We start from the raw sequence: 26,323 nt of genomic DNA, 5'->3' as shown, positions 1-26,323 counted from the left end.
GCCACATCAGGAAGTTACATCGACAACGTCTACAGAAGAAGGCGAGCTCGAGCTCGAGCAAACAACAAGCAGCTGTCAAAAAATGCGGGAAAACCGTTGCCCAGCTGGGAGAACAGGCGGCGCAATCGATCCCCCCACTTGTTGTGCCGCGAACAACACGTGACAGTATGCGCGCCCAATATTATTGTGGGCAAACGGTTTACGTTCCCGAGGTGGGCGATGTGGTAATAACCTAGGAGCATATAATGCAGGCTGAAACTCTCAACATCACTGTTGGACAACTCCTCGAGATCGAGGACATGCCTGTGCTTACAGAGGAGGAAATAAAACGGAAATATGCCCGGGGCCAACCTTTGGTCAAGCCAGAAGAGGTCAAGAAGCTCCCAACGAGAATGTATGAATTGCATCAATGGTATATGGACATTACCAAGAGATCCGATCGAGAGTCCCTCATGGTGCAAGTCAAGAAGGATCATTACTACCATGAGAATGCTGTGACCGTTGAGTATTCTGAACTGTTTCAGTTATACAATCAAGACGCACTCGACAAATCTATCGTCAGTTGCTATTGTCTGTAAGTGATTTCTTTCTGTAATTTAAGTCTCAAGCTAGCTGTAGTGATCCTTTTAATCAATCATTACCTGTAATTATCCTCACTATATTCTTTTCTGTGGTATTATGCAGGATGAAGATGTATGAAATGAGAAAAGGTGGACGCTATGGCATTGGGTTCATTGACCCAAACACCGTTAATGAATACACATGGAAAATAAACAAGCATTATGAAAAGCAGGTAGAGGACAGCATGCTAGAGTTCTTGAAGCGCCTCAAATACAATGAAGATATACTACTTCCTTACAACTTCCAGTGAGTCACACTTTCTTGTACTACAAATTCTCTCTTTTTGCCTACTAGCTAGCTACATGTTTTTGCTTACATATGCCCGCTTAATTAAGACATGCAAACGTGTGTGCATGCAGATTTCACTGGATCTTGTGTATCATTAAAGTTGACGCCGGAACAGTTCAAATACTGGACTCACTACTCAAAGCAAATAGTGACTATAACATCTTGTTTGGGATAGTCAACAGGTAATTTCAATCATTATTAACTATATATCTCGGCCTATTTAGTTCGTCATTTCATGATATGAACTATTTAATAACCCCTTTATTCATTTTCTTTGTCGGCGGGCAGGGCTTGGGCAAGGTTCATCAGCGTCACGGAAGGCGAATGGAAACGACAGCTGAAATGGTTTCGACCCAAGGTAAGTAATTAAGTAGTACTAGCTAGCTAGCTAGCTGCCATCTCTTTAATTATCATGCTTGATTAATTATTATCTAATCAAATTAAATTCCATTCTCATAATAAAGGCCCTGAAGCAGGCGCAGGGGACTGATCTGTATGCATTCTGCGTTTGCGAGAACATTCGCATGATGGCGTCCGAAAGGAGCAGATCTCAAAGACAGGAATGAGTACGCTTGTCAGAACACTATTCACAATTTTTACACCATTATCGATATCTAGTCACACAACTAATACACATGCATATTGATCTCCTTCTTAACAGTTCAAAGAGGTGTGGGACAAGCTCCTAGAAACGGAGCGTGTAGAAGCACTTCAAGAGGAAATAGCGGGATTTTTGCTCGACCAGGTTATAAATCCGAAGGGAGAATACTATTACCCGCTACCGCCCCCATCGACCAGGTCATGAACCACTTTCAATTGTCATCATGCTCCGAAGGCACCAATTAGGCTAATGCCACTGGCTCCGAAGGCAACATGCATATGTAGGAGAAATTGTATATAGCTATACATGTGTGTATGTGTGAATTAATATGGTGGTTTGTGAGACATTGATGATATATATATGATTGGTTCTACTAGAAATTCTATATATATATATGCATAACGTGTACAATGTGTAGTATTGTAAAATACCAGCAAACGAAAAAGAATTAAAATGGAAAACAAAAAATTAAATGAAAAAGAAATCATAAAACCACCCCCCCAAACATTTTAGTACCGGTTGGTGTTACCAACCGGTACTAAAGGGCTCCCGGCCCCCAGAGCTGGCTCGTGCCACGTGATTGCCCTTTAGCACCGGTTCGTGCTGAACCGGTACTAAAGGAGGGGCCTTTAGTGACCACACTTTAGTGCCGGTTATGGAACCGGCACTAAAGGGCCTTACGAACCGGTGCTATTGCCTGGTTCTGCACTAGTGCTTGTTGGGTTGGCGTATTTCGAGATTAGGATTTGTCACTCCGATTGTCGGAGAGGTATCTCTGGGCCCTCTCGGTAATGCACATCACTTAAGGCTTGCAAGCATTGCAACTAATGAGTTAGTTGCAGGATGATGTATTACGGAACGAGTAAAGAGACTTGCCGGTAACGAGATTGAACTAGGTATTGAGATACCGACGATCGAATCTCGGGCAAGTAACATACCGATGACAAAGGGAACAGCGTATGTTGTTATGCGGTCTGACCGATAAAGATCTTCGTAGAATATGTGGGAGCCAATATGAGCATCCAGGTTCCGCTATTGGTTATTGACCGGAGACGTGTCTCGGTCATGTCTACATTGTTCTCGAACCCGTAGGGTCCGCACGCTTAAGGTTTCGATGACAGTTATATTATGAGTTTATGAGTTTTGATGTACCGAAGGAGTTCGGAGTCCCGGATGAGATCGGGGACATGACGAGGAGTCTCGAAATGGTCGAGACGTAAAGATCGATATATTGGACGACTATATTCGGACATCGGAAAGGTTTCGAGTGATTCGGGTATTTTTCGGAGTACCGAAGAGTTACGAGAATACGTATTGGGCCTTATTGGGCCATACGGGAAAGAAGGAAAAGGGCCTCAAGGGTGGCCGCACCCCTCCCCTTGGTCTGGTCCAAATTGGACTAGGGAAAGGGGGCGCCCCCTTCTTCCTTCTCCTTTTTCCTTCCTCATTTCCTATTCCATATGGGAGGTGGAATCCTACTAGGACTAGGGAGTCCTAGTAGGACTCCACACTTGGCGCGCCCCTCCTAGGGCCGGCCTCCTCCTCCCTTGCTCCTTTATATACGGGTGCAGGGGGCATCCCAAAGACACAACAATTGATCATTGATTTCTTAGCCGTCTGCGGTGCCCCCCTCCATCATAATCCTCGATAATATTGTAGCGGTACTTAGGCGAAGCTCTGCGACGGTAGAACATCAAGATCGTCACCACGCCGTCATGCTGACGGAACTCTTCCCCGACATTCTGCTGGATCGGAGTCCGGGGATCGTCATCGAGCTGAACGTGTGCTAGAACTCGGAGGTGCCGTAGTTTCGGTGTTTGATCGGTCGGGCCGTGAAGACGAACGACTACATCAACCGCGTTGTGCTAACGCTTCCGCTTTCGGTCTACGAGGGTACGTAGACAACACTCTCCTCTCTCGTTGCTATGCATCACCATGATCTTGCGTGTGCGTAGAAATTTTTTTGAAATCACTACGTCTTCAACAGTGGCATCCGAGCCAGGTTTTATGCATTGATGTTATGAATTCCCCCGGTGACACGTTACGCGGCATCTGTCTGGCCAGGCCGATTGAAATCCTGATGATTGTCCACATTATCAGCGAATCCTGAAAATTCTATCATCAGATGACAAAAGTAACCACACCGCCGAGACAGAAATCTCGCGCGGTTGGTCGCTGAAACTAGCAAATCACGGACATGTGGTTACCACCATCTCCCGTACGTGATGGTTAATGGGCTCTGTCTCCGTCGCACCGATCGGCAATGATCACCCTGCCCCGACGTGTCACGCTAAACCCGGCAAAATCCCGAGGCGCGCCCGCGACTGGCCACAGTGCGCGCTTTGAAGGCGCCCGGGAAAAACGGGGAGCGCGGGGCTCGGCACGTAGGCGGCCTCAAGAACGTGCATGCCAAATGCCGTCCGGACCGCGCAAAGTTTCCGCGCCGACGACACGTAACGAGCGGCGCCGGCGGCCGGCCGGCGAACGGAGTCAATCAGGCGGGCCGTAAAGCCGTAATGCGTGTGCGGTGGGTCGCCGTGATTATTGCGCCCAGATCAGGTGTCGCGTGACGCGTGAGTGGGTCGAGACTGGGACGTGCATGGTCGCCGGCGACCGGCGGATCGGCGGGCACGTAGTGACGTCCCGCAGTTCGCGAGACCGCCGTCGGCATCGACTGACGCGTCCACGCCGCGCGATGTCACCTTTGGCTCGCTTGCTTGCTTGCCAGTTCAGTTCCCGCCGTGGCTGGTGGATACCGACACGTGCACGTCGTGATTAATAGTGGCGTCTGTTCCATGCGCAGTTTCTCGTCCGCATCCGCTCGTCGGCGAGCACCCTTGCTTCATCCTCCGTCGGTCGCGCCATGCCATTGCCAGCCAATGCGCACTATGACAGCTTCCTCTCTTTTCTTACCGGAGCCTCATACGCGTATACCGTAGTCACCACGGTCCTCCGCGCGCACGCACGTCGGGAGCCCAGCTCATCCGATCTGTCCGTGGCCGCGGCAGTCCGGCACGTACGTGTACGCACGCGCCGCCCATGCCAGGCCGCACTGCCTGTCATGCCCTACCAACGTACTACCGACAGTTGTTTATCCTCGCCCCGGCCCGGCTGCGCCATTGAATGAAGCCCGGTGGGCGTTGGGTACGCGTGGCCTGCCGGTAACCAGCGCGGAGCGTGGGGTCGGAGCACGCCCTGTGTTCACTCGATGCCTGCCTGCCTGCCTACCCCTGCACGGTCGGTCAATAATCCCCTCCCCTACTTAGCCACCCAGTATTAATGTCGCTCACCCACAATCAAGCTGCAGGAGCGGTGATCAGGTCCGTCCAACCACTGACCTCCGATCTCCATCCCCCACCCCCGCCGTGCCGCGCCCCGCCGAGGCCGAGGCCGAGCGCTCTACGCAACGCAGCTTGCGGCCACCGGCGAAGCGCCTCGTCAGTCGGCGCCCATTTGGCCGCGCGCGGGGCCGCGCCGCGGACACGTAAACGAGCGCACCGGTCGCGCGCGTACGTGTCGCGGGGGGTACGCCAACGCCACGGCCACGCCGTATAGACGGCGGTGGTACGTACGTACGTGCGCGGGCCCCGCCCGTCATATCTCGCGCACCTGGAAAGACTTTGACGCAGGCCTCCCTTGCTTGCGTGCTTACACGCGCATAATAGCGTCAGTTGCTTACAACCCAGCCCGGATCAGACAGTCAGACACTTTCAAAGATAGAGATAAAGGGGGAGAGAAAGGAAAGAAAGGGTCTCCACTGGAAACTGGGGCAGCAAGCAAACACTCCGGCTAAGCACAAGGGCCCTGATCGCGGGCTTGGCTTTGGGGAGCGTGAGACCGACGCGCTGGTGCGTGGTGACCGCTGCCGTACGTCGGCGCGCGTGCCATGAGCCGGGGCCGCGTCCGGCGGGCAGCTGGCAGCCCCGTCGCCGCCGCCGCCGCCGCCGCGCTGGTGCTCCTGCAGGCGGCCGCCCTGGCACTGTCCCTCGGCTGCGATGCCGCCGCCGCGGAGCCGGACTACCGGGAGGCGCTGTCCAAGAGCCTGCTCTACTTCGAGGCGCAGCGGTCCGGGCGGCTGCCGTACAACCAGCGCGTGAGGTGGCGCGGGCACTCGGGGATCACCGACGGGCTGCAGCAGGGCGTGGACCTGGTGGGCGGGTACTACGACGCCGGCGACCACGTCAAGTTCGGCCTGCCCATGGCCTTCACCGTCACCATGCTCTCCTGGGGCGCCATCGAGTTCGGCGACGACATCGCCGCCGCCGGCGAGTGGCAGCACACGCTGGAGGCCATCAAGTGGGGCACCGACTACTTCATCAAGGCGCACACCGAGCCCTTCGTCTACTGGGCCGAGGTACGCACCCACGCACGTTGCGCATTTTCCTCCTTTTTTTACCGCCACGACCGTCCGATCGCCCGCGCGACCGCTTCGAGACGACACGGGAAAAGCGGATGCCCGAGGCGACCGCCATTAATTTAGCGCTGCGATGCGAATGATGGGCTTGATGGCGGACGGATGTCTGACGAGGGGGGCCCCGCAGGTGGGGGACGGCGACACGGACCACTACTGCTGGCAGCGGCCGGAGGACATGACGACGTCGCGGAAGGCGTACCGCGTGGACAAGGACAACCCGGGCTCCGACCTCGTCGCCGAGACCGCCGCGGCGCTCGCCGCCGCCGCCATCGTCTTCCGCGCCTCCAACCCGCATTACTCCCACATCCTCCTCCACCACGCGCAACAGGTTAAACTCGTCACCAGTACGGGACGTATGTCGCCAAGCTACCTGTATCTGATTCTGACTGCGACTGTGCGTGCAGCTGTTCGAGTTCGGGGACAGGTACAGGGGCAACTACGACGGCAGCATCGCGGAGGTGCGGAGCTTCTACGCGTCGGTGAGCGGGTACCGGGACGAGCTGCTGTGGGCGGCCTTCTGGCTGCACCGCGCCACCGGGAAGGAGGAGTTCCTCCGCTACGCCGTCGACAAGGCCGACTGCTTCGGCGGCGTCGGATGGGCCATGACCGAGTTCAGCTGGGACGTCAAGTACGCCGGCCTCCAGGTCCTCGCCTCCAAGGTACTACTACCCCGAAACTCCCCATTTTTTTACTTGCTCTACTCTTGCCAAGTACATTCGCTCTCATCAGAAATACTCCAGCACTTGATGACCCTTTCATCATGGTTGATCAGTAAATTAAGTTGGTGCTGGTGGTTGAGCCGAGCCGTGCTACCAAGGCCCTACGACCGTGCATGTCCCCTCGCTGAAACTAGTACGCCTAGCCACGAACAGTCCTGCGCTGCCAAGTAGGAGTATTCGTAACAGTACTCTTTTTCTCACTCCCACGACGACAAACACTAGACGGTTGTTGCTTAAGAAAGGGGAATTAATGTCTCACATGGCCGAAACACTTTCTTGCTCCCCGAAAGAAGCCATGTAGGATCCACACCTCCGTACCGCCCAATACGACCCTGCCTAGCCCGAGCAGGCATTAGGCGCGCTCAGATGCAAAAAATCAAACCTGTTCATGCACTCCACCTGCGATCCACCCATCAGACGGTGATGAGTGGACTGAGATCCATCCACAGACACTACATAGCTCCAAAACACGTCGCTGTTCATCATCAGCGACTAACAAGTCCACTTGTTCGCTCGGAGCGAGCCAGTCGGTAGATCAGGTTCCCGCAATGATGATGGCCGGGGATCAGCGGGAGCGCCCTGCACTCACTCACATGGCCGAGCATCTGGATCGGTCCGCAGGGGGGCGGACTTTCCCGCCTGAAAGCCGCGGGGTTTTGCTAATTAAGCCGGGGCTTTGCTTTTCCTGTCCACATCGCGCTCGCCCCGCTTTGCTTGTTCGGTTAATCCCTCCCACAAGGGGATTGGAGAGGATTGGAGGGGATTGAGGTGGATTTTGACTTGTGGGGGATTTAATCCCTCTGAATCCCCTCCAAACCCCTTCAAATCTGAAGGAACCGAACAAGGCAGGGTTATTCGGTTTCCTTTCCGGAAAAACTTGAGCCGTGCTGCCGCTAAACACAGGAAAAGCCTCCGACCGCACACCTGCTCCCTGACCCGACCCGGTAGGGTTTGAAACTGAACCGCCCGGCGGCCTCCATACGTAGGCTTAACCAGCAAGGCACGACTTGATCCTTTCTCGGCGGTAGGAGTGGTTTTTACGGAGGAAAAGGGAAGGAAGCTATAGCCGTCCCCTTTGTCTCGGATTAGTAGGAGGTGGTGCTTTATCGGAGTCTCGTCAATCCTCACCCTGTCGCCATCTGTCTCATCTCAATTACGAATTATTACGAGCGCGTCGACAAGCCGGTGAGGCTGGCTATCCGGCGTCCCCTGGCAGTCTGACCCTGCCACGGCCACACCGCACCAGCGAGAAATCGGACGCCAGCCATGGACGTACGGACGCTGCAGGATCCCGGTGCTGAAAAGCGATCGATGGCCTGGCACATGGCGTCCGGTGCGTGCTGAGATCAGTATACGGCCGCCGCTATATCCTCTGGCTGGCCATCTATCTGCTTTGCTCTGCTGGATTCGATTATGCGTACACCTTTTAATTTGCTGCTGACGCGAGGAGCGCGCGCAGAAGACGCAGATATTTTTCTTTCTCCCGCCCCCGGTTGCAGCAGAAACCGGCCAAAAACGGAGGAAATTTGGGGCTTTGTTCTCGCTCGCGAGGCCTGCGGTAGGGCCGCTAACTAACTTGGTCAAGGCCAAAACTGACGCGCGGGAAAAGACACGGGCGACCGATGGCGCTGCATGTATTCTGCAGGGAACCCGGCAAAACGCTGGCGGTGTCACTCGCTCCCCCCTCGTAGACCCCCACGCCACGCGTTACGGAGGAGGGAACTAGACAAGAAATCGCTTCCGTGCAAATCATCTGGAGGACTGGCCGACGGTGTCGTCGCATCACTTGCATGCGGAGCAAGAAATCACCTCACTCTCTTCTGTCCCTGGCCGTGCACTTTACACTTGGTGGCCTCGTGGGGCCCCACCATGCTCCTAGAATTCCACATGGACGTCCTGGTCTACAGAGGGGTGAGTGGGATGGGTGACCTGGCCTGTCGTGAGGGTGTCCGTCGGTCCGGAAGCGGCGTTGTCGCGCAGTAGCTTTCTTACTGCGCCTTTTTTTTTTCTTCTGCCGGACGAGCTTGCACCACAAAAATCTCCTTTTTATGGGAAGTTTTGCATCAACGTTTTTTGTTTGAAAAATAGCAAAAATAAATAAATACCGTGACAACACGTCCGCAAAGTCAGGGCACCTCGGCCAACCTAGGCACCTAGCTACCAACACAAATATGCACACGCTGTCAAGTGGAACAGCCTCGTCGTGCATGGCATCCAATGCCACCATTACTCCTCTGCGAGCTAGCCACTACGACTCGGCCATCAACGTAGCCCTCGCCACAAATAGGTGTTGAGACCCATGCTGGCCTACGCCAAACAATCGACCACCCGGTCAGCGACTAGTCAGTTTCGACTCCGTCGACCGAGCAAGCATTGGAACCGACCATCCATTTTGTGTCATCATCTCCACGAAGGCCCCTCCTAAGTAGCACCGACTCCGCAAAGACAAGGTGAGGCACGCCAGCCCCTCAAACACGTCGGATGAAACCGTTGTGAGTTTATGGTCACCTATGTGGGTTACTTGAGAAAACAATATTATTATTTTTGCGAAAAGAAATTCGATCTATACATCAACTGTCATGGCAGCACTAAAAACACCTTAAGTAATAAAAATTACATCCAGGTCTATAGACCACCTAAGGACGACTATATTCACTGGAAATCCAAAGGTGGGCCGCCGCCGTCGCCTCCCTCACTGGAGCCATACAAATCTTGTTGTAGTAGACAGTTGAGAAGTCATCATGCTAAGGCCCACACGACCAGCGGACGAGAGCAACATGAAGGATCCAATATGTAGACACACGATCACAGACGAAGGAAGACTGGATCCATGGAGATCCACCGAAGATCAACACTAATCAAATCCCACGAGATCCACAACAGACACACCTCCAGAGTCCCTTCGATGACGCTAAACGCACCGTTGGGACGGGGGCTGAGCTGAGAGGACCTTTTCCATCTACCGGGAGCCGCCGCCTGCCTTGCCTTCCTGACTTGGACACAAACCCTAACCGACCTAAAAAAACACCTAAAATGGACGAAGAGCCCTCCCGCTGGCAAGGCCATGGTACAACACATTTCCATGGCCCTAAGGCCACATGAGATGAGGTGGACCGGCAACGACATCGATGGGAGGTAGGAAGCCCTTGTCGCCTGGGAGTCGCCTTTCTTCGGAAGGAGGAAAACTTTTAGGGGGAACCAGAAAACGAAAAAGATATTGCCTGAATAAACATGTGTTCGTGTTGCTAGTAAACAGTTTCGCTAATACATAAGAATTAATTAAGTCTCATCTACCTCCTGCATCATCTATTTTTATGTGAAGATTTGTGTGATTTTTATTTGTTGTTTCTTTTTGTTTTTTCATTTAATGTTCTTTTAGGTTTTGTTTATGTCTTTTTCCACGCCACGGGTAATTACAATTGCATGTTGCACATCTGCGCACAACTGCATCGCATGTCATCGCTCACGCGCAACTGCACGCCTGATGACCATGTGCGGCTGCATGTCCACCGATCACGCCCAAATGTAGTTGCATGGTCCACCGATCGTGTGCAATTATCTTTACATAATTTGTTTAAAAAATACAATAACAAGTGGAGAATGAAAAAGTAAGAGCAGGAAAAAAGAAAAGAAAAATACAAAAAATTAAAAGATTATATGCCGATGGATGAGAACTAAATAATTCTCATCTAGGTGAGTTAAAAATACCATAAGAAAGGTGGAGCATGGAAAATTATATGTGAAAGAAGAAAAAACAGAAGGAAAGAACAACACAACAAAATTCTATGGTGATGTCACTTACTACATGAGAACCAAAATTTAAGGAGTCAAGGGAGCCAAATCAGTAATCTAGGTGAGTATAACGTGGATCGACTTTCCTTTTTATTTTTAAAAAGCAGTAAGCAATGAATAGGCTAGCTGCTTTGAAGGCGTCTGCCAACTAGTTGTGCGATGTGGACATGTTTTCTTGGACATGACATGACTGACAAGATGCTAAAAATATATTGGTAGCGTGCTCCTTCTTCTTCTTTCCGATCGAGCGCCGGTTATACAAATAAATGTCCTCGTACTCACTGCTGCATATACTCCCAGCTGAAACCTTCGCACGCACATGGCGTCAAGAAAAGAGCATGCTTCATTTCCAAGCAATTAGCTAGCTAGCTATAGCTAACCATAGGGGCTCCTGGCACGGCAGTACGATTAGGCTGATTGTAATAGAGAATATTATATATTAGTATCATGCATATGATACTAGTCTATGATACTACAATCCCTAATGCATAGTATCATATGTTGGTATCATAGAGGACTACATTTATTGCCATGCATGACACAAAGTAGCACATCATTTAATATGATACGGTATCAATGATATGATACTCAAGCCTATCTTTCTTCATTTAATTTTATGTCACTTCATCAAAATTGCTTAGTTGGCATGCATGATACTACTTATAATACTCCCATTACAGGCAGCCTTATACGATGGTCCAAGCAAATTAATGGCCTGTTTGGATTCCTAGGTTAGAGTTAGTTTTAGTTAGTTGGGGCTCAAATAACTCAAAAGTATCCAAACATGGTGGGTTAGTTGGATCTAACCCACCCCAAAAAACTAGCCCACACTAGAGGAGCTTATTTGGGTTAGTTCTTCTGGGCCCACTAAAAAAATAGTAAAAAAGTTACCTCTCCCATCCAAATAGGGTCCAAAGTAGTCAAATGATAAAGAAAGAATATTTATTGTCAATCTAACCTTACCATCCAAATATCTCTTTGGTTATAGTTAGTTTAGGGTTAAAATATAACTCTAACCTCTAACTTAGTTATAGTATCCAAACAGGGCCAATATCGCAATCATAGCGGTAGTTGAGCTGGTATACATAGGTTTTGTCCATCATGGTACACCGTGTCAACTCCCATCCTTATTTTTTTTTCAAAACGGAGGCAAAATATTTGCCTTATCGATTAATTAAGAAGAAGAGAGGTGCCCAGTTAATTAACTCCCATCCTTATGACTGTTTCTCTAAAGGATGATGTCTGTATTTTGGGCTGTCCCTCAACTTTCACCATGAAGTGTTCACCTCATGGCGCTGGCAGCTTTTGCTGTGCTAAGCTGGAGTATATATATTTACTCGTCTTGAGCCAGGCATAGATGCATTATTTCATGAGGTAAATGCGCTCTGTGCATAGCTAGTATTGCTGTCGTTTGCAAGTTTGTGCAGCGTTAACCTTTTTCTGGAGGCGATGGAATATTCATCAGGCACAGAATTTCTGAAACGGCAAATGGAATCAAGATGTTCCGTCCTTTGTTTTTCTTCGATTCGAAGCTCCCCACCGGGCATCACCTGCTGAGGCAAAACGAGAAGCCGGCTTTCACTCACTCGCTCGTTCGGTTCAACTGAAAGGGTTAACATCGGAGGACGACGTGGCCGATGCTCCCGTCTGCATGCGCCAGCATCGCTCCTCTGGAGTCCATTAGCTGGTCAGTGAGAGTGGAAGATATACTTGCCTGCAGTCAGAGGGAAAGCGACGCCGGCCGGGCGAGTACACCATGTGGCCTCGCTCGCTCGCAGCCACCGACAGCAGCAGCACTGCGCCGAATTAAAGACAGATTCGATAGTTACAGCTTGCATCCATCGATCGAGCTGGTTCTCAGTTTCTCCGGGAATCTGCATTTCGTTCAAGCCATTTGCATAACTCATCAATACTACTAGTACGGAATAATTTTGTTGATTTAATCATTTCAGCAACCATTGTCACAGATACTGCCCTTTTTTTTTTTACAGTAATGCATTGCTAGGTGATTTTTGCTGTGTTGGTAACTCGTGGATTGTGCGACATTGATTTGGGGACTTTTCTTTTTTTCATCAGCTGCTGCTGGACGGCGATCCGCAGGGCGAGCGGCACCGGGTGGTGCTGGAGCAGTACAGGGCCAAGGCGGAGCACTACCTGTGCGCGTGCCTGCGCCTGAACAACGGCAGCAACGTGGACCGGAGCCCCGGCGGCATGCTGTACGTGCGCCAGTGGAACAACCTCCAGTACGCCTCCAGCGCCGCCTTCCTCCTCACCGTCTACTCGCGCTACCTGGCCGGGGCCGGCGCCCGCCTCCGCTGCCCCGACGCGCCGGCGGTCCCGCCGTCCGAGCTCCTGGCCCTGGCGCGCTCGCAGGCCGACTACATCCTGGGCCGCAACCCGCTGCGGCTGAGCTACATGGTGGGCTACGGCCCGCGCTTCCCCGCGCAGGTGCACCACCGCGCCGCCTCCATCGTGTCGCACAAGGCCAACAACCGCTTCATCGGCTGCATGCAGGGGTTCGACCACTGGTACGCCAGCAAGCGGCCCAACCCCAACGTGCTCACCGGCGCCATCGTCGGCGGGCCCAACTGCCGCGACGAGTTCAGGGACGACCGCGCCAACTACGTGCAGACCGAGGCGTGCACATACAACACGGCGCCCATGGTCGCCGTCTTCGCCAGGCTGCACAACCTGTCGGCGGCGGAGGAGGAGGAGGGGTGCCGCCCAGGGACGGCGCTGGGGCTCTCGGCGAATTGTAGATAAAGGTGGCATTAGCTTGGGTGGGGCATTCTTTTTTCTTTCTCGTATACGGACTTACTTCCATATAAGATCTTTTTTTGAAGTGTTAATATGAGAGAGATTTATTTAGTGAAAGGAAAGAACAAAGGATAGAAGTGAATGAACAATAAGGAGGAGACCGATCAGGATGGTGAAGATTAGATACTTGTATTCTGAAGTTAATTAGGTGCCTCAGAAAGCAAATTTAAAGAGCTCTAAACTTTACTGAAATTAGGTGCCTCAGTCTTTTAAGTTCCTTAACGAATATTTGACATTTTGGACCACGTGCATGAGTGTGATGACAGAAAAAACCATCTCTGCCGTCACTTGAGTGGAATTGACAAAACTACTGTGGCGGCACCCGGCAAGCGACGTGTGTCACTTGCCGTCACAACTCGTGGCGGCAAGGCCTAGCGGCTGTAGCCTGTGGCGGTAGATCGAGAATCATAGGAAATCGCAATAGAAGGACCAGAAAATGGGATGGGTTGTTCCACGTGGTTAAGTTAATCGGGTTTCCCTGACCATCTGATTTGCTTTCTGCTTTAAGATGTGCACCGTCAACTTTTTGTGTAAATGGCCCGCATATAATGATTGGGGGATTGAGCTGCTCTCTTTTTGTCCTTTTTTTGTAGCGTCGTGGTTTGCGCGATGATTGGCGGGGGATTGGGGCCTTTTCTATTGTCTGTTTTTTTGTTTGGCTGCAATTTTTGTTTTTGTTTTCTTATTTCAAATTCATTTTATTCTTTTGTATATCTTTGATTTTCCTTCTTTTTTTCTATTCATGTTTTTGTGTTTTTTCTCTCAAATATTTTAGTTATATTTTTTGACATTTATATTTATTTTGGTAAATTTATTCCTTTTTCCTTCTTATTTTATTTTATTTTATTTTTTCATCTATTTGCATTACCTTTGTTGTGTGTAACTTGAATTGAGTGAATTCCATAACACAACCTGCAATTGCATGTGTCCCAACGTGTTTGTAACTGCAAGAAATACAACGCGATTGCAACTAGAGGGGCAGGGATGTTGTCCAGTTGCATGTCCACCACTACAGTTGCAACTGCACGTGTTGTTCTGCCTGAAACTAAAGGAAGGGGGTTAGCCAGTTGCATGTCCACCACTATGTTTGTAATTGCATGTGTTGCAACCCGCCTACAACTGCAAGGGGTACAACGTGACTGCAACTAAAGGAGGAGGCATGTAGGTGAAGGAAATATGCCCTAGAGGCAATAATAAAGTTGTTATTTATATTTCCTTATATCATGATAAATGTTTATTATTCATGCTAGAATTATATTAACCGGAAACTTAGTACATGTGTGAATACATAGACAAACAGAGTGTCACTAGTTTGCCTCTACTTGACTAGCTCGTTGAATCAATGATGGTTATGTTTCCTAACCATCGACATGAGTTGTCATTTGATTAACGGGATCACATCATTAGAGAATGATGTGATTGACTTGACCCATCCATTAGCTTAGCACGATGATCGTTTAGTTTGTTGTTATTGCTTTCTCCATAACTTATACATATTCCTATGACTATGAGATCATGCAACTCCCGGATACCAGAGGAACACTTTGTGTGCTACCAAACGTCACAACGTAACTGGGTGATTATAAAGGTGCTCTACAAGTGTCTCCGATGGTGTTTTTTGAGTTGGCATAGATCGGGATTAGGTTTTGTCACTCCGATTGTCGGAGAGGTATCTCTGGGCCCTCTCGGTAATGTACATCACTATAAGCCTTGCAAGCAATGTAGCTAATGAGTTAGTTACGGGATGTAGCATTACGGAACGAGTAAAGAGACTTGCTGGTCACGAGATTGAACTAGGTATTGAGATACCAACGATCAAATCTCGGGCAAGTAACATACCGATGACAAAGGGAACAACGTATATTGTTATGCGGTTTGACCGATAAAGATCTTCGTAGAATATGTGGGAGCCAATATGAACATCCAGGTTCCGCTATTGGTTATTGACCGGAGACGTGTCTCGGTCATGTCTACATAGTTCTCGAACCCGTAGGGTCCGCACGCTTAACGTTCGGTGACGATCGGTATTATGAGTTTATGTGTTTTGATGTACCGAAGGTAGTTCGGAGTCCCGGATATGATCACGGACATGACGAGGAGTCTCGAAATGGTCGATACATAAAGATCGATATATTGGATGACTATATTTGGACGTCGAAATGGTTCCGGGTGAGTTCGGGCATATACCGGAGCACCGGGAGGTTACCGGAACCCCCCAGGAGGTATATGGGCCTTATTAGGCCATAGTGGGAGAGAAGAGAGGGGGGCCTAGGAGGGGGCATGCCCCCTCAAGCCCAATCCGAATTGGGTGGGGGGCCGCCCCCCTTCCTTTCCCCTCTCCCCCCTTCCTTCCACTCCTAGTCCAACTAGGGAAGGGGGAATCCTACTCCCGGTGGGAGTAGGACTCCCCATGGGGCGCGCCATAGGAGGGTCGGCCCTCCCCCTCCTCCACTCCTTTATATACGGGGGAGGGGGGCACCCCATAGACACACAAGTTGATCGTTGATCTTTTAGCCGTGTGCGGTGCCCCCTCCACCATAATCTACCTCGGTCATATCGTAGCGGTGCTTAGGCGAATCCCTGTTCCGGTAGTATCATCATCACCGTCATCACGCCGTCGTGCTGACAAAACTCTTCCTCGACACTCAGCTGGATCGAGAGTTCGTGGGACGTCACCGAGCCGAACGTGTGCAGATCGCGGAGGTACCGTACCTTTGGTGCTAGGATCGGTCGATCGTGAAGACGTATGACTACATCAACCGCGTTGTCATAACGCTTCTACTTACGGTCTACGAGGGTACGTGGAAAACACTCTTCCCCTCTTGTTGCTATGCATCACCATGATCTTGTGTGTGCGTAGGAATTTTTTTGAAATTACTACGATCCCCAATAGTATGCCAGTTGCATGTCAACCACTAGAGTTGTAACAGTACGTCTCATAAATCGCCTGCAATCACAAGGGATACAAACACATCCGTAACTGAGGGGGTGTTGGCTACTCGCATGTCCACCACTATAGTCGCAACTGCATGCGCCACAACCCACCTGCAACTGCAAGGTTGCAAGGTTACAACGCAACTGAAACTGGAGGGGGTGTATGCCAGTTACATGTCCACCACTATAGTTACAACTGCATGTGTCACAACCCACCTGCAACAGCAAGGGGTACAACGTGACCGCAACTGGAGGAGGAGGGATGTAGGCCAGTTGCATGTCCACCACTAGAGGTGTAACTGCACGTGTCGCAAAATGCCTCCAACTATAAGGGATACAACACAACCGCAAGTAGAGGGGGATGTAGGCCAGTTGCATGTCCAGAACTATAGTTGCGACTGTACGTGCCACAACCCACCGCAACTACAAGGGGACAACGTGGCTGCAACTAGAGGGGGTGTAGGCCAGTTGCATATCCACAACTAGAATTGCGGCCGCACGTGTCGAAACCCGTCTGCAACCGTAAGGGGTACAACACGACTGCAACTGGAATGGGAGGGATGTAGGCCAGTTGGATGTTCATCACTAGATTTGCAATTGCACGTGTCGCAACCCGCTTGCAACTGCAAGGGGTACAACACGACTGGAACTGAAGGGGGATGTTGGCTAGTTGCATGTCCACCAATAGAGTTGCAACTGGAGGTTTACCCCTAGAGTTGCAATTGCATGTTGATGTCCTACAAGGGCACATGGCTTTGTAGCAATTTCGCTGCCCCGGATCTCCTTTCCTGCCGCCTGCTACTTCTTGAGCTTGAGTTAGTTTTTCCCTTGAAGAGGAAAGAGTGATGCAACACAGTAGAGATAAGTATTTCCTTAAGTTAAGAACCAAGGTATCAATCAAGTAGGAGGAGCACACAAGTCCCCAATGATAGCACATACACAAACAAACAAATACTTGCACCCAACACGATTAAAGGGGTTGTCAATCCCTTCACGATTATTTGAAAGAATGAGATCTGATAGAGATAGGTATAAAAATAAATAAAAGTGCAAAATAAAGTAAATATAAATAAATTGCAGCAAGGTATTTTTGGGCTTTTGGTTTTATAGATCTGAAAATAATATGATAAAAATAGACCCGGGGGCATAGGTTTCACTAGAGGCTTCTCTCTTGAAAAAAAGCATACGGTGGGTAAACGAATTACTGTTGAGCAATTGATAGAAAAGCATATAGTTATGACGATATCTAAGGCAATGATCATCAATATAGGCAGCACGTCTGTGACAAGTAGACTGACTCCTGCCTGCATCTGCTAGTATTACTCCACACATCGACCACTATCCAGCATATATCTAGTGTATTAAGTTAACAAGAACGGAGTAACGCCTTAAGCAAGATGACATGATGTAGAGGGATAGATCCAAGCAATATGCTAAAAAACCCCATCTTTTTATCCTTAGTGGCAGCAATACAAATACGTGCCTCGCTACCCCTACTGCCACTGGGTGACGACACCGCAAGATTGAACCCATCACAAAGCACTTGTCCCATTGCAAGATAGATCAATATACTTGGCCAAACCAAATCGATAGATCAAAGAGAAATACAAAGCTATCTTAATCATGCATAAAAGAGTTCACAAAAGACTCAAATAATATTCATAGATAATCTGACCATAAGCCCACAATTCATCGGATCTCAACAAACACACTTCAAAAGAAGATTACATCGAATAGATCTCCAAGAACATCGAGGAGAACATTGTATCAAAGATCAAAGAGAGAGAAAAAGCCACCTAGCTACTAGTTATGGACCCGTAGGTTTGTGATAAACTACTCACACATCATTGGAAGGGAAGCAAGGTTGGTGTAGAGGCCCTCCGTGATAGAATCCCCCTCCGACAGAGTGCCAAAAAAGGCCCCAAGATGGGATCTCACGAGAAAAAAAGCTTGCAGCGGTGGAAAAGTATTTTTGGTGTGCCCTCTGGTGTACGGGGAATATTGGGATATTTATAGAGCTGGAATTAGGGTTAGTGGAGTCCTGAGGGGCCCACAAGCCTGGGGCGCCCCCTAGGGCGCGCCTCTAGGACTTGTGGCCCTCTCGTGGCTCCTCTGGCCTCATCCCGAAGCTTCGTGGTTGTCTTCTAGTCCAAGAAAAATCCTAAAAAAGTTTCATTCCGTTTAGTATTGATTTTCTGTAAAAGACAAAAACAAGGAAAAAATAGCAACTGGCACTGGACACTAGGTTAATAGGTTAGTCCCCAAAAATGATATAAAGTAGCATATTAATGCATATAAGACATCAAATATAGATAATATAATAGCATGGAATAATCAAAAATTATAGATATGTTAGAGACGTATCACCGCTGGCACCCACCACAACTGCAGCACCATCCTCGACTCAGCAGATGAACCTGAGGAGTACACGGGTCCGCAAGAGAGGTCGCACTCTTTTGTTTCTGCTTATGTTATGCATTGCTTAATATTACCTGCTACTTTATCGTCATGTTCACCTCTTAGACTCCAAGTCAGGTCCAAATTAATGTTCAAACTTGAGTTTTAAAATGCTTATGGGGCACATATCGAGTCACCAATGAATACTATCTTTGTCTATTATCTGGTTCACCTAGGGTATGTCTATCTTATTCATCTTGGGAGGGAAACAAACAGTAAAGCAATCATCATCTATCTTTTTATTAAATTAAAGTTATCATCAGCCCGCTATCATTATTTTTGGATCTATCCATTGGTTGTTACCATCACTCTAGATTTCTGCATGCTCTCCTTACATAATCTCACTATTTTCTAGTATGCATGTGAGATATTGTACACGGTCATGCTGAACATGTAGAGAAAAATAGAAGAGTTTTGCGTGGCAGTACAATGTCATGCAGACATCGCTCCATCGTGGGCGCAGTGGCAAACCCTTCCCCTCCTCTAGATTGTAATCCAGAGGAAGATATCTGTTCGGAGGCGGATTCAGATGGAGCTGACCACTCCTATTTACCCCCCGAGGTGCTTGCTCTAACTTGGCATGATGATGTTGGTCATATCATGCATATGTTTCCTTGCAGTGCTTACTTTCGACATCATATATGCCATCTGCTTAGTTTAGACATGTTCTATAATGCCACCTGTTTAGTTTCTATATCATATATGTGAATTATGCAATCTCATCTTTTTTAGCCAGCCATAATATATGTGAAATATGCAATGCCACCCTATTTAGCCAGGCATCATATATTTGAATTATATCTTGTCATTCCTTTTTTTCATTACATTCCCATTTGTCGATAATGTTTGTACATTCAACTACTCTTCCTGTGAATCAGCCATTTGAGGTGATGGAAAAATCTAGAGCGAAAACAAGGTCTTCATAGCAGACAGTGCTAGCTGTCGTAGCAGATCTCTTGCTGGGTCCAGATAGCTCCTCAGAGATGGACTCAGAGACACATGACCAGTCATGTGAAGGAAATATGCCCTAGAGGCAATAATAAAGTTGTTATTTTATATTTCCTTGTATCATGATAAATGTTTATTATTCATGCTAGAATTGTATTAACCGGAAACTTGATACATGTGTGGATACATAGACAAAACACTGTGTCCCTAGTAAGCCTCTACTAGACTAGCTCGTTGATCAAACATGGTTAAGTTTACTAACCATAGACATGTGTTGTCATTTGATGAACGGGATCACATCACTAGGAGAATGATGTGATGGACAAGACCCACCCGTTAGCTTAGCATAATGATCATTAAGTTTTATTGCTATTGCTTTCTTCATGACTTAGACATATTCCTTTGACTATGAGATTATGCAACTCCCAAATACCACAGGAACACCTTATGTGCTATCAAACGTCACAAGATGCTCTACAGGTTTCTCCGAAGGTGTTTGTTGGGTTGGCATAGATCAAGATTAGGATTTGTCACTCCGAGTATCAGAGAGGTATCTCTGGGCCCTCTCGGTAATGCACATCACTATAAGCCTCGCAAGCAATGTGACTAATGAGTTAGTTACGGGATGATGCATTATGGAATGAGTAAAGAGACTTGCCGGTAACGAGATTGAACTAGGTATTATGATACCGACGATCGGATCTCGGGCAAGTAACATACTGATGACAAAGGGAATAACGTATGTTGTTATTGCGGTTTGATCGATAAAGATCTTCGTAGAATATGTAGGAACCAATATGATCATCCAGGTTCCTCTATTGGTTATTGACCGAAGATGTGTCTCGGTCATGTCTACATAGTTCTCGAACTTGTAGTGTCCGCACGCTTAACGTTCGATGACGATTTGTATTATGAGTTATGTATTTTGGTGACCGAAGTTTGTTCGGAGTCCCGGATGAGATCACGGACATGATGAGGAGTCTCAAAATGGTCGAGAGGTAAAGATTGATATATTGGAAGGTAGTATTCGGACACCGGAAGGGTTCAGGAGTGTATCGTGTACATACTGGAGTACCGAAGGGGTTATCGGAACCCCCCGGTGAAAGATATGGGACATATGGGCCATAGGAATGGAGGCTAACCAGCCCACAAGGGGCTGGTGCGCCCCCCACAAGGGATGAGGCCGAATTGGACTAGGGAAGGGGGCGCGACCCCCCTTTCCTTCTCCTACTCCCTCTCCTTTCCCCCTTTCCCCCTCCATGAGAAGGAAAAGAAGGGGGGTGCGAATCCTACTAGGACTGGGAGTCCTAGTAGGACTCCCTGATAACCCACTAGTATAGGGGATCATTTGTAGCCTTTTTCGATAAATAAGAGTGTCGAACCCAATGAGGAGCTAAAGGTAGAACAAATATTCCCTAAAGTTCTATCGACCACCGATACAACTCTACGCACGCTTGACGTTTGCATTACCGGAAACAAGTATGAAACTATTTTGCAAGGATAAAACTATGAGTACTTTGCGAGAATAAAACTATGGATAAATTGCAAGGTAATAAAAGTGGAAAGCTTTTGTCAATAAGAAGGTCATTTGTCCCTAGGCAATCGATAACAAGTACCGGTAATCATTCTTGTAATTTTATATGAGGGAGAGGCATGAGCAAACATACTTTCTCTACTTGGATCATATGCACTTATGATTGGAACTCTATCAAGCATCCGCAACTACTAAAGACCATTAAGGTCGCGAAACCCAACCATAGCATTAAGTATCAAGTCCTCTTTACTCCCATACGCCACAGCCCACCTATCCGTGTTTAGGCTGCTGTCATCCCCCGCAATAGTGACAATAAGTAAACCATGAACATATTGCAACACCCTACAGCGGGGGACCCTCACATTTGCGCGAGACAGAGGGCACTGTAGGATAGCACCATAAATAAAATATAGAATCATACCAACCAAGATCATGATTAACCCATAGGACAAAACGAATCTACTCAAACATCATAGGATAACCATAGATCATTGGGAAATGATATATGGAGTTGAGAACCATGTTTAAGTAGAGATTAGAACGGGGAGAAGAGATGTTACACCGTTTCATAGAGGGGGAGAAATTTTGTGTTGACAGTAGCAAGATTGTTGATGTAGATCGCCGCCCCGATCGTTGCCCTGGTGGCACTCCGGCGCCACCGGGAGAGAGGGGGAGAGAGCCCCCCTCCTTCTTCGTCTTCCTTGGCCTCCCCCTAGATGGGAGGAGATTTCCCCCTTGGTCCATGGTCTCCATGGCGGCGGAGGGGCGGGAGCCCCTCCGAGATTGGATCTCCCTCTCTGTTCTCTTCCGTTTCGTGTTCCCCAGATCTGGCCGAAAACCGTTTCTTATATTCCTGGATATCCGTAACTCCGATTGCACTGAGATTTTAACACGATTTTTTTTCGAATATAAGCTTCCTTGCACCCGAAGTAGAGGTCCAACCGACGTACGAGGTGGTCACAACCCACCGCCGTGCGCCAGGGCCTCTAGCGCGCCCTGGTGTCTTGTGCCCCCTCCGAGATTGGATCTCCCTCTCTGTTCTCTTCTGTTTCATGTTCCCCAGATCTGGCTGAAAACCGTTTCTTATATTCCTGGAGATCCGTAACTCCGATTGCACTGAGATTCTAACATGATTTTTTCCGGATATAAGCTTCCTTGCACCCGAAGTAGAGGTCCAACCGACGTACGAGGTGGTCACTGTTGGGGAACGTAGTAATTTCAAAAAAAAATCCTACACACACGCAAGATCATGGTGATGCATAGCAACGAGAGGGGAGAGTGTTGTCTACGTACCCTCGTAGACCGGAAGCGGAAGCGTTAGCACAATGCGGTTGATGTAGTCGTACGTCTTCATGGCCCGACCGATCAAGCACCGAAACTACGACACATCCGAGTTCTAGCACACGTTCAGCTCGATGGCGATCCCCGGACTCCGATCCAGCAGAATGTCGGGGAAGAGTTCCGTCAGCACGACGGCGTGGTGACGATCTTGATGTTCTACCGTCGCAGGGCTTCACCTAAGCACCGCTACAATATTATCGAGGATTATGGTGGAGGAGGGCACCGCACACGGCTAATAGATCTCAAGGATCAATTGTTGTATCTTTGGGGTGCCCCCCTGCACCCGTATATAAAGGAGCAAGGGAGGAGGAGGCCGGCCCTAGGAGGGGGCGCGCCAAGTGTGGAGTCCTACTAGGACTCCCTAGTCCTAGTAGGATTCCACCTCCCATATGGAATAGGAAAAGAGGAAGGGAAAAGGAGAAGGAAGGAAGGGGGCGCCCCCCTTCCCTAGTCCAATTCGGACCAGACCAAGGGGAGGGGTGTGGCCACCCTTGAGGCCCTTTTCCTTCTTTCCCGTATGGCCCAATAAGGCCCAATACGTATTCTCGTAACTCTCCGATACTCCGAAAAATACCCGAATCACTCGGAACCTTTCCGATGTCCGAATATAGTCGTCCAATATATTGATCTTTACGTCTCGACCATTTCGATACTCCTCGTCATGTCCCTGATCTCATCCGGGACTCCGAACTCCTTCGGTACATCAAAACTCATAAACTCATAATATAACTGTCATTGAAACCTTAAGCGTGCGGACCCTACGGGTTCGAGAACAATGTAGACATGACCGAGACACGTCTCCGGTCAATAACCAATAGTGGAACCTGGATGCTCATATTGGCTCCCACATATTCTACGAAGATCTTTATCGGTCAGACCGCATAACAACATACGTTGTTCCCTTTGTCATCGGTATGTTACTTGCCCGAGATTCGATCGTCTGTATCTCAATACCTAGTTCAATCTCGTTACCGGCAAGTCTCTTTACTCGTTCCGTAATACATCATCCTGCAACTAACTCATTAGTTGCAATGCTTGCAAGGCTTAAGTGATGTGCATTACTGAGAGGGCCCAGAGATACCTCTCCGACAATCGGAGTGACAAATCCTAATCTCGAAATACGCCAACCCAACAAGTACCTTCGGAGACACCTGTAGAGCACCTTTATAATCACCCAGTTACGTTGTGACGTTTGGTGGCACACAAAGTGTTCCTCCGGTAAACAGGAGTTGCATAATGTCATAGTCATAGGAACATGTATAAGTCATGAAGAAAGAAATAGCAACAAACTAAACGATCAAGTGCTATGCTAACGGAATGAGTCAAGTCGATCACATCATTCTCCTAATGATGTGATCCCGTTAATCAAATGACAACTCATGTCTATGGTTAGGAAACATAACCATCTTTGGTCAACGAGCTAGTCAAGTAGAGGCATACTAGTGACACTCTGTTTGTCTATGTATTCACACATGTATTATGTTTCCGGTTAATACAATTCTAGCATGAATAATAAACATTTATCATGATATAAGGAAATAAATAATAACTTTATTATTGCCTCTAGGGCATATTTCCTTCAGTCTCCCACTTGCACTAGAGTCAATAATCTAGTTCACATCGCCATGTGATTTAACATCAATAGTTCACATCACCATGTGATTAACACCCATAGTTCACATCGACATGTGACCAACACCCAAAGGGTTTACTAGAGTCAATAATCTAGTTCACATCGCTATGTGATCAACACCCAAAGAGTACTGAGGTGTGATCATGTTTTGCTTGTGAGAGAAGTTTAGTCAACGGGTCTGCCACATTCAGATCCGTAAGTATTTTGCAAATTTCAATGTCAACAATGCTCTGCATGGAGCTACTCTAGCTAATTGCTCCCACTTTCAATATGTATCCAGATTGAGACTTAGAGTCATCTGGATCAGTGTCAAAACTTGCATCGATGTAACCCTTTACGACGAACCTTTTGTCACCTCCATAATCGAGAAACATATCTTTATTCCACTAAGGATAATTTTGACCAATGTCTAGTGATCTACTCCTAGATCACTATTGTACTCCCTTGCCAAACTCAGGGCAGGGTATACAATAGGTCTGGTACACAGCATGGCATACTTTATAGAACCTATGGCTGAGGCATAGGGAATGACTTTCATTCTCTCTCTATCTTCTTTCGTGGTAGGGTTTTGAGTCTTACTCAACTTCACACCTTTGTAACACAGGCAAGAACTCCTTTGACTGTTCCATTTTGAACTACTTCAAAATCTTGTCAAGGTATGTACTCATTGAAAAACTTATCAAGCGTCTTGATCTATCTCTATAGATCTTGATGCTCAATATGTAAGCAGCTTCACCGAGGTCTTTCTTTGAAAAACTCCTTTCAAACATTCCTTTATGCTTTGCAGAATAATTCTACATTATCTCCGATTAACAATATGTCTTTCACATATACTTATCAGAAATGCTGTAGTGCTCCCACTCACTTTCTTGTAAATACAGGCTTCACCGCAAGTGTGTATAAAACTATATGCTTTAATCAACTTATCAAAGCGTATATTCCAACTCCGAGATGCTTGCACCAGTCCATAGATGGATCGCTGGAGCTTGCATATTTTGTTAGTACCTTTAGGATTGACAAAACCTTCTGGTTGCATCATATACAACTCTTCTTTAATAAATCCATTAAGGAATGCAATTTTGTTTATCCATTTGCTAGATTTCATAAAATGCGGCAATTACTAACATGATTAGGACAGACTTAAGCATAGATACGAGTGAGAAACTCTCATCGTAGTCAACACCTTGAACTTGTCGAAAACCTTTTTGCGACAATTCTAGCTTTGTAGATAGTAACACTACTACCAGCGTCCGTCTTCCTCTTGAAGATCCATTTAATCTCAATGGCTCGCCGATCATTGGGAAAGTCAATCAAAGTCTATACTTTGTTCTCATACATGGATCTCATCTCAGATTTCATGGCCTCAAGCCATTTCGCGGAATCTGGGCTCATCATCGCTTCCTCATAGTTCGTAGGCTCATCATGGTCAAGTAACATGACCTCCAGAACAGGATTACCGTACCACTCTGGTGCGGATCTCACTCTGGTTTACCTACGAGGTTCGGTAGTAACTTGATCTGAAGTTACATGATCATCATCATTAGCTTCCTCACTAATCGGTGTAGTAGTCACAGGAACAGATTTCTGTGATGAACTACTTTCCAATAAGGGAGTAGGTACAGTTACCTCATCAAGTTATACTTTCCTCCCACTCACTTCTTTTGAGAGAAACTCCTTTTCTAGAAAGGATCCATTCAAAGCAACGAATATATTGCCTTCGGATCTGTGATAGAAGGTGTACCCAACATTTTCTTTTGGGTATCCTATGAAGACGCACTTCTCCAATTTGGGTTAGAGCTTATCAGGTTGAAACTTTTTCACATAAGCATTGCAACCTCAAACTTTAAGAAACGACAGCTTAGGTTTCTTGCCAAACCATAGTTCATACGGTGTCGTCTCAACAGATTTAGATGGTGCCCTATTTAACGTGAATGCAGCTGTCTCTAATGCATAACCCAAAATGATAGTGGTAGATCAGTAAGAGACATCATAGATCGCACCATATCTAATAAAGTGCGGTTATGACGTTCGGACACACCATTATGCTGTGGTGTTCCAGGTGGCGTGAGTAGTGAAACTATTTCACATTGTTTTTAACTGAAGGCCAAACTCGTAACTCAAATATTTTACTTCTACGATCATATCGTAGAAACTTTCATTTTTGTTACGATGATTCTCCACTTCACTCTGAAATTCTTTGAACTTTTCAAATGTTTCAGACTTG

At 47.9% G+C, this 26,323-nt stretch overlaps 1 protein-coding gene across 1 annotated transcript; it reads left to right on the top strand.

Annotated features, from left to right (window-relative positions):
• Nucleotides 1-4,851: 4,851 nt before the first annotated feature.
• On the top strand, nt 4,852-13,497 carry LOC125509243 (endoglucanase 22). Its single transcript, XM_048674170.2, has 4 exons — nt 4,852-5,864; nt 6,052-6,252; nt 6,329-6,583; nt 12,512-13,497. Exons 1-4 carry the CDS (start codon nt 5,397-5,399, stop codon nt 13,196-13,198), a joined length of 1,611 nt encoding a protein of 536 aa, XP_048530127.1. The 5' UTR covers nt 4,852-5,396; the 3' UTR covers nt 13,199-13,497.
• The last annotated feature ends 12,826 nt before the right edge of the window (nt 13,498-26,323 follow it).

The sequence above is a fragment of the Triticum urartu genome, chromosome 5A, assembly GCF_056163025.1.
Source record: "Triticum urartu cultivar PI428250 chromosome 5A, HENAU_Tu73, whole genome shotgun sequence".
Taxonomy (NCBI): Eukaryota; Viridiplantae; Streptophyta; class Magnoliopsida; order Poales; family Poaceae; genus Triticum; species Triticum urartu.
This window is presented reverse-complemented; position numbering and strand designations above follow the sequence as displayed.

Bases quoted from the DNA above. Each gene is read 5' to 3' on its own strand.
- LOC125509243 (XM_048674170.2), top strand. From the start codon at position 5,397: ATGAGCCGGGGCCGCGTCCGGCGGGCAGCTGGCAGCCCCGTCGCCGCC. The intron at 5,865-6,051 runs GTACGCACCCAC...GGGGCCCCGCAG, and splicing joins CCTTCGTCTACTGGGCCGAG to GTGGGGGACGGCGACACGGA. The intron at 6,584-12,511 runs GTACTACTACCC...TTTTTTCATCAG, and splicing joins TCCAGGTCCTCGCCTCCAAG to CTGCTGCTGGACGGCGATCC.